The sequence below is a fragment of the Aulonocara sp. 'chitande type north' Nkhata Bay genome, linkage group LG19 (genome assembly GCF_057382095.1).
Source record: "Aulonocara sp. 'chitande type north' Nkhata Bay isolate Kocher_YH1m ecotype deep benthic linkage group LG19, A_spYH_male_GT1.1, whole genome shotgun sequence".
NCBI lineage: Eukaryota > Metazoa > Chordata > Actinopteri > Cichliformes > Cichlidae > Aulonocara > Aulonocara sp. 'chitande type north' Nkhata Bay.
The window spans coordinates 14,675,436-14,684,721 of record NC_141362.1 but is presented as its reverse complement, the minus strand read 5'-3'; the positions used below and the strand labels follow the sequence as shown (position 1 = coordinate 14,684,721).

Below are 9,286 nucleotides of genomic sequence, written 5' to 3'. Positions count from 1 at the left end.
TCAGCAAAAACAATGCCAAAGACAACTGTTTGACTGCATAACAATAGTATTCTTTGCCGTAACAAAGTGATTACCAATGTGTTTTAGTCCAAATCCTGGTGTATTTCAGCATGATTTGCAGTGCAAATTTGAAGAAGTTGGTAGTGGCAGGGTTAAAAATTACCTCCAGTCAATGGAGTGTATCTGGAAGTCTGAAAGCAAAGACTGCATACAGGAGCTGATGCATCTGATCTTTCAGTTGATCAATCTGTTATTGACTGAAGCCTTATCAGAAATCGTCTCAGTGTAAGGTTGGCTGTCAAGATGCTAGTCTTAAGGAAGGGAGACAAGTTTACTTAAAAGAGAGTTTATTAAACTACCCCATCAGGAGACAAACATCACTGATGAGTTGGTGGCCAGTGAAGTGAAACAGAGATGGAGCAGTTAATCTGGGGCAGCCTTTACTGCCTAGAAGTAAGAGGTAAGCTGCATCAAGTGCTGATCTTCCTTTGGCAGCAAATCAATAACAGTAGGCTGCAACTAAGAAAGCAGCGCGTGCAAGTATTATCTGCGCCAAATAGCAAATCCATTCTTGCAAATGGGGTCAACAGGAAATCATTTGACCTTACAACATCAAGTAAAAATCAAAGTGTTGTTACTTAAATGTACACCCGACCTCATCACATGGCCTGCAGCAACAAACACACCACACTGCTTCGCAAAATCTTTAGTAGTCAGAAATCAAAAATCAAATTAAAGCATGAGAATCAGCCATAGTAGCAAAACAACCAAAACATCCAAGCTGCCACCAAAGAGGGAACCAACCAAATTCACGCCAATTCAAAGCTCAGTCAATGTTGTCTACACCAAAGCTGCCAGACCAAACTACTAAATTTAAAACATAACATTATTCAAGTCATACCAGTTACACTTGTGGCACAGTTATGCCACAACCAATTGTGAAAACTCAAGCCATGTGTTTCATAAGGCCACAAACCACAAGAAAATGACTTCAACCACATTTTCTGCCAGACTAAAGAGAAAGCATGCTCCTCTGTTGAGGTCAGCCACTTAAGCCTATTAAAGGGGATGCATGGCTCATGAAGCTAAACTCATCCCAAAATACAGGTGTTTAATGGCCAGGCAAAATGGTGACTATTGTTGTTCTCCTCCAGCATAAACCACAGAACAGCTCAACCTTAATGTAACCAATCCAAATCTTATCTTATGCGGAACTTATTAAGATATTGTATCGGGCTGTACTCAAAAAGCAGAACAGCTTTAAGCTATGTTAGCAAACAAGTTAGCACTGACCCAAACTTTAACCTTACCAATGGACTGAACATCTCCCATTTGTCACAACCTCACTCAAAGTGGGTGACAAAGGGCAATTTCCCATAGTTCACATAAAAACCTATCATAATATAACCAAGTGGCAATTTGGGTGCTTCCAGGTAGGGTAGAGTAGAGACTGGATAGTACATCTAGACCAGCTTTTATAGCCTGGAAGACCCATGTGAGCTGCATTAGCTGACTATGCTCTCATGCCGGCCAATCACCAATAAAAGCAGGTCAGGACTTTCTTGATAGTGGGAAGGTCATCACAAGTCACACATTAGAAATAACGAAATGACGTTAGCTCAGAGTAATGTGTTTGTTGTTTGATTCCTAATGACCAGATTTGTTTCTTCATTCCCCCAGGTGAACAGTTAGAGCCCATATTTACAAAAGGTCCTGTTCAGGTGCAAAAAGAAACTATTTGGAAAACTTTGTGCCAACCCCACAGTATGCTGTTGGTGTGAAATGCATTTTGCTTGCAGTTAAACTTGATCATAACTGTATCTTTTTAAGTTGCCAGCTGTTTGTGAGGTGATTGTTTCACAACCGTTGGAATACTCTTAAATAGTTGGGGGACATTTTAACAGGGAACAACAGTCCTGAACTTTTCTAGATATAATGTCCAATTTAGGGTTTGTTTGGGTTTTTTTGGATGACACCGGAGGCACGCAAAAAGCTAAAAGTATGGAATGCTGCTTTTAAGTCTAGTGATGAGGCTGTGTTCAAGACAGCTAGAGCCAGCCTGAACTGTGCATTTATGCTGGAAGGTTCAGTTTCTTCTGTGACCCTATAACACCAGGTGCATGTGGCAGGAGATTCAAGCAATAATAGCTTATAAGGCTACTCCTACACTGTATGACAACAACCCACACCTCCTCAACGACCTCAACGAATCTTTCTGTAGATTTGCAACAGACAACACCTCTGCAATAAAAGCCAGTCTTCACGCGGATGAGAAAGCGCTGAATCTCAATGCGGATGATGTCTGGGAAAACACTGGGAAAAGTGAATGTACGGAAAACATTCCAGGATGGGTACTGTTGGAATTTATTTTGATCTTTAAGGCTAATATCTCATAATTAGTATCACATATTTGTGTTTTGTCCTTTGTTGCACACAGTGTAATGTAGGAGTTTTGGAAGTAGACTTTTACTCTGATACTAACAGAGACAACACTTCCTCACAACCCCCTCACAGGAATGTGGCCTTGATCATAAATCTGCTGTTATGGTATGCACTTTACACCCCTTCTTCAACTCTACGGGGCTGACCGGAGAACAAAACGTGGTTTCATCGTAACGGGAGTGTTGCCTGCAAAAGGGCGTCCCCAAATAAGGAGAGGTCCAGAAAGCTGCAGAGCTGGTGATTGGCCGTGAGCTGGTATCAGACCTAAGGCCACTCTCAGCTCTTTCGACCAACCATGTCAACATTCAGTTTCTGTGACCAGCAGTAAAAAGTGTATACTGCCTGGGTGCGGCAGCCTTTGAGCCTGAGAGAGGCCTACAACGCCATGTAAAACTAATTTAAAATTTTAAATGTTTTATTAATTATCTGTGAAAACTTATAATTGGAGCATATTTGTCTTGTCTCTCATAATAAAAACCCCAACAGTACTCGGGGAGTGCGGTGACCAGCTAGCAAACGTCCTTAGAGATATCTTTAACAACTCCTTGGAGCAGACTGTGGTTCCATCATGTTTCAAGTCTGCCACCATCATCCCTGTGCCCATCACGTGTTTTAATGACTACAACCCTGCTGCACGAACTCCCATAATGATGAAGAACTTCGAGAAGTTGGTAAAGGACTACATATCTTTAATGCCTCCCATATTTGACCGATTCCAGTTTGCTTACCAGCCAAACCGCTCTCCAGAGGACGCCATTTCCTCTGTTCTTCACCTGAGCTTGGTACATCTGGAGTAGAAAACAGTCAGCACTCCCATGGTTAACTGGCTGCTGGACTTCCTCACCAACAGACCTCAGTCAGCGAATGGGAAACAGCATCTCCATCTCCATCGGCTCCACCGGCTCCACTCAGGTCTGTGTCCTGAGCCCACTGCTGTTCACGCTGTGACACATGACTCCAGTGCTGCATCTGCTTCTAGTCACATCATCAAGTATGCACATGACACAACAGTGGTGGGTCTCATTAGGGACAACAGCGACCTGTCCTATAGAGATAAGGTGAAGCCGTGGATCTGTGCAGTGCTAACAATCTGTTCCGAAACGTCAAGAAGACCAAGGAGATGATCATCGAATTCAGGACAAAACTCTCATCAATGACAACAGTGCTGTTGAGGTAGTCACCAGGGATTTTCTGGGGGTACAGATAACTGACAGCCTGGACTGGAATGAGCTTGAGAGTTTGTAGCAAGTTTTATTTCAAGGTCTTGAGAAGGGTAGTTGATAATTATAAAGTTTATGATGGGAGTTCTCTCAAAGACTTGTATATTGACCTTTATCTATATAAGACTAAAGGGCTGATGCAATATCTAGAACTGTTACTAAAGTCCAGTTACATTGTACACAAATCCAAAAGATAACATTTCTAATGTGCCAACTTACTGTTACGCACCTGTGATTGTACAGTTGACTAAGAAATCATCTGTCAAATTTCCAAACTGTGAATGTGAAGCCTGAGTGCCACCGAAATCTTTCACCTCCTTGACATACTATATAAAGTTTTCAAAATTATAGAACAATTCAGTGGATTTGTCATTGTGATGATTGTTGTTGAGTGTCATAAACTGTGTAATTATAAAGAAATGAATGTAAATTTTTATGCCATTCAGCATAAATGACTCACGATGGCCACTCAAACAAAATAACAGAAATACAGCGTCAGGTAGCTCTGTAAGTTGTCATAGTTTTTGATAAACGCAGTACAAAAGTGAGTTTTTCCATGATTTATTATCATCTGTGTTGACTGTGGGTTGTTTGTGCAAACATAGCAGCCTCCATATCTATTCTCCATATGAGTTTAAGCAAGGGAAGAAGAAAAAACGTTTTCAGTTTGCAATCATTGAAAAGTCCCTGCCCATCTGGTGGTTGCATAACTCCCTCTCCAGCTGTAGTATTTTAGCAGCAAGTCCAAGCAAGTTTCTCTGACTCCAGTCCTGCAGCTCCTGTTGCTTTCAACTTTTTTGTGACTCTGTCATAGTTGCAGAAATGTCCACCGCTGGTAAGGTAGGTACATAATTCCACATGGGAGGCCTCATTTACAGCTTTAATGTTTTAATGTGGGTTTGTTTGTTTGTTTGTTTGTTTGTTTTTGTTTTGTTGTTTCAAAAAATGTTGTTGCAAACCTCACATTAAAATATTGTACTTGGTTGAAATGTATTTTGCTGTACCTCTGTGTCTAAATGTGGGTGGGTGTGTCATGAACACTGTAATAGCCGAAAGTGTTACAGATAAGGGTTTCAGGGCAGTTGAGCAGTTGTTAACCTATATCCTTTTACACATGCATGTTTATTCCACTAAGCCCAGCCTAGAGTTACTACTTTGATTGCAATAAAACTGTGATGAAATACATCTGTGAAATATTGCGTTTCCTATTTGGAATGCACTTTCAAGCCATCGAGACAGTTTTGTGCAACTGCAAATTTTGGCAAGGATGCTGCTGTGGAAGGCCAAAAGAAAAGTATGGCGCATGCCCAAGAATTTAGTGCAGGGAATTCAAAAATAATGACCAAAAAAGCCCCTTTATTTATGTAATGTAACAACATGTGATTTAGTGAATGGTTTATTTTGTGTTATTCAATTTCCAGAGTCTACATTTACTACATTTGCTAAATGAGACATGGACTTTAGACTGTTCCTTGTCATATGATGTTTGCCCTTCTGCAGGAAAAGCCTTATCTGAACTATTAAAACCAATCTGCTGTTAAACAGTGGCTCTTTTGCACAAACTCTTGCTTGCACCAGTTGAATAGTATAATTTAAAGATGTTTGAAATTTCTCGAGTTGTGCCAGGCAGGCATTAATGCACTTCAAATTACAAATGCTACATGAGTAGGTGCTTGTCATAACTCTCCAGAAACCCATCTTGGTATAGTTCAGCAGCACCCCAAAAATGTGACATTTCACGCTGCCACTTTAGGTCATCAAGTGCAAGGCAGCAGTGGCCTGGGAGCCAAACAAGCCTATGGTGATTGAGGAGATTGAGGTAGCCCCACCTCAGGCCAATGAGGTCCGGATCAAGGTGAGAATCGACACACACACATTCACAGATATCTCTTAGTGCACTTGTGTTGGTGAATGAAAGGAATCATAATAGTGGGTTCTAATCTAAGCAAAAGTTGCAGGAAACTGTTTCTCATGGTGAAACACAAAAAATGGGTAATAAGGCAAAAGTGAAAAATCTGAAAGATAAAAACTCGGATAACTAAAGAGCAGAATCTCCACTTCTTAGCTAATATTCAAATATTCAAATCAGCTGTAACCTGACAAGGACAAAGTGCAGGTGACAAAAATAGACATAAAAAAATATACAGGGTGGGCCATTTATATGGATACACTGTAATAACATGGGAATGGTTGGTGATATTAAAGTCCTGTTTGTGGCACATTAGTATATGTGAGGGGGCAAACTCCTCAAGATGGGTGGTGACCATGGTGGCCGTTTAGAAGTCGGCCATCTTGGATACAACTTTTGTTTTTTCAATAGGAAGAGGGCCATGTGACACATCAAACTTATTGGTAATGTCACAAAAAAACCCAATGGTGTGCTTGGTTGCCCCACCCTGTAGATCAGACAAATAAGACAGTGTTTACTTGCGGACGTATGATGTCAGTCAGACCCAGTGAAATTACGTTCCTTTCAAAATGTTGCTCAACATTGTTTAGTGACATGTCAGCACATTTCAATGTGAAATGCAGTCAGAATACCATCAGATGCTCTGTAAAATAACTCTTAGCTCCTTTTTAGGATCTTAAAGTAATTCCAGGCTCATCTTCTCCAAGATTTCATGTCCAGTTGACTGACAAGAGGCACAGAGATGCAGAGATGAGACCTACAATGTCACACAGTAGATCTTGCCTTTAGCTCTAATAAAGTATACTAATGCAGCTTTTTATCAGCTATCATTAGCTAGCAAATGAGGCTATCATCTAAAAACTGAATCTCTGATGGGAGCAGATATGAAAAATATTGTCTTTCAGTAGTACTTGTTGGTTCTATACCATTTAATACTGTTCAAAATGATTCTAAGGCTAAAAGCTGTAGGTGACAGTGAGCAGTTTTTTTTTTAACTAGTCATTATGGAATTGCAGTACACTATCCACACAGTATGACAAAAGAAACTGTGGGACTTGGACACCTTTTACCACAAAGAATAACCATGTCTGACCAGGTTTGATGGGGTGTAGCCACTGTATTTAATCTCTAAAAGTCCATGAAAAATCAGGACAGAGATGTTAGCCACTGGACTCGGATAAAGACCTAATAACATCCGGGGGAAATTTTAACCCCAGAAATGTTCTTATTTAACAAAATGCTTCCTCATTTTGGGTGTATTTCTGGTATATAGCAAAAGACAGAGTTTTATCCATTCCCTTGCGTTTCCATTTCTTTCACATTCTTGCTATCTCAGGTAAAAAGCTTAGCAAACTGCACAGATAAAACCACAAGCCAAACTCTTCAAGTGTCCAAAAGAAACAATCATCTGTGTTCTCATGCAGATCGTTGCAACTGGAGTGTGCCACACTGACCTGTACCACCTTTTTGAGGGTATGCACAAAGATGGCTTCCCAGCAGTGCTTGGACACGAGGGAGCTGGCATAGTAGAGAGCGTTGGCCCCGGCGTTACTGAGTTTCAGCCAGGTCAGTTAAAGCTTTCATTTGTCTGTCTTGTCATGTTCACCAGGTGGTCTCTGTAAGATGCAGCATTCTCAGCCTTGTTTTTGAATTTTAGGAGACAAGGTGATCCCTCTGTTCATCTCCCAGTGTCGGGAATGTCGCTTCTGTAAGAATCCCAAGACCAATCAGTGTGAAAAAGGCTGGTGAGTTAATAGTTTTCTTAATTTCGCTTAATCGTAGAATTTGTTTTATATGTACCCTCTGCCACAAAGTACTATATTTTTTAACCAATGTTTTCTGTACAGGGCTGCTGATAGTCATGATGTGATGGCTTTAGCAGAATCCAGGTTCACCTGTAAGGGGAAGAAGGTGCTGCAGTTTATGGGGACCAGCACCTTCTCTGAGTACACTGTGATGAACCAGATGGCTGTGGCTAAGATCGACCCGGCTGCTCCTCTGGACAAAGTCTGCCTCCTTGGGTGTGGGGTCTGCACTGGATATGGGGCAGCTGTTAATACTGCTAAGGTGTGTATGTAGGTTTGACAGCAGGCGAAGATTGATGTTTGTTACTGTATGAAGTCTTAACAAGTCCAGAGTATCCAAACTGACTGTTTTTTTTTCCTCCAGGTTGAGCCGGGCTCCACCTGTGCCGTGTTTGGTCTGGGAGCTGTGGGTTTGGCTGCAGTCATGGGCTGCAAGGCTGCAGGAGCCAAAAGGATTATCGCTGTTGACATCAATCCAGACAAGTTTGAGAAGGCCAAAGTGTTTGGAGCCACTGAGTTTGTGAACCCAAAGGATCACAACAAACCCATCAATGAAGTTTTGGCTGAGATGACTGGTGGAGGTGTGGACTACTCCCTGGAATGTGTCGGGAACGTGGCAGTCATGGTGAGGCAGACTGACAAATTCGAATGAAGACTGGATCAGTTTGTAAATATGGTCAAGAACCCTATGTTTACAAGTCAGCTGACATTTGGCTGGTTTTATCATGTAGCGCAGTGCCTTGGAGTCTTGTATCAAAGGCTGGGGTGTCAGCGTGCTGGTTGGCTGGACTGATCTCCACGACTTTGCAGCCCGACCCATTCAGCTCATTGCTGGACGTACATGGAAGGGCTCTTTGTTTGGAGGTGAGGCACATGTGATCATCCACACTAACTAATGTAATTTAATGTAACCACCACCGCAGCATTACTGAGCACAGCTTCCAGTTTTGGGGAGGTGTTTCTGCATCCATATGCATCTAACTTTCTTCAGCTTTACATCAGCACATTGAGTGCAGAACTTTGAAAAGCACCAGGTTGTATTCAGCACATTCAAACATCTGCACATTTTCCATAATTGGTTTCACACACCAAATTACCAGGAACAGTACCTCCTGTGCTGTGACAGTGGCCAGAAGGCTTGAAGTGAGAAAAGACTAATTGATGTTATAATATGCTTTTTATATCTGGGGCTCAGGATTTAAAAGTAAGGATGGCGTCCCTGAGATGGTTAAAGCTTACCTGAACAAGAAGGTGAAGCTGGATGAGTTCATCACTCATAAAATGACTTTGGACCAGGTCAACGATGCCATTGAACTGATGAAGCACGGCAAATGGTACATACTTTCTCAATTATTACTAACTAGATGCAAAAATGAAAAACTAATAGGTGCAAGTCTTCTAATTTGTGCTTTGTATTTGTTTCCCAGCATCCGGACAGTTCTGAGTGTTTCTCCACAGTAAGACCACTTCATTCCTCAGTAATCTGAAGCCATGCTCTACAGTGAACACCATTCAACAGATTATGTGCAGATTGTGTTTGTAAGAATTATCATCAGTGTTCACATGATCAAAATCTGAGGAGTGATTGTGCAGCAAAATAAATGGTTTTAACAGATGACTGGTTTCCTCACTTCTGATCAGATTTGGTTGTGTTATTTTATAAGTCGGTGCAGAGGCTGTAATTCAGTTCACTATTTCACTGGTTGTAGTGTGGCACAAGCTTTCTAGTCAGTTTAGATTTACAGACTTGTCTAATCAACTATATGTACTTAGGTTGGCAAACAGTGTTGAAATTACACTACTAGTGATGAGATCATGGATTTATTACCACAGCTATTTCTGCCTGTTGCACTACTTTCCTGGTAACATCAAAAGGAGGCAATATTTCAGCTAAAAGAGTTAAAGCTATT

General features: G+C 41.3%; 1 protein-coding gene across 1 annotated transcript; it reads left to right on the top strand.

The window, feature by feature from the left end:
* The first annotated feature begins 4,354 nt into the window (after positions 1–4,354).
* LOC147306705 (alcohol dehydrogenase 1) lies at positions 4,355–8,992 on the top strand. Its single transcript, XM_086273908.1, has 9 exons — positions 4,355–4,502; positions 5,416–5,517; positions 6,996–7,137; positions 7,229–7,316; positions 7,419–7,638; positions 7,741–8,001; positions 8,108–8,240; positions 8,572–8,710; positions 8,804–8,992. Exons 1-9 carry the CDS (start codon positions 4,485–4,487, stop codon positions 8,835–8,837), a joined length of 1,137 nt encoding a protein of 378 aa, XP_086130034.1. The 5' UTR covers positions 4,355–4,484; the 3' UTR covers positions 8,838–8,992.
* The last annotated feature ends 294 nt before the right edge of the window (positions 8,993–9,286 follow it).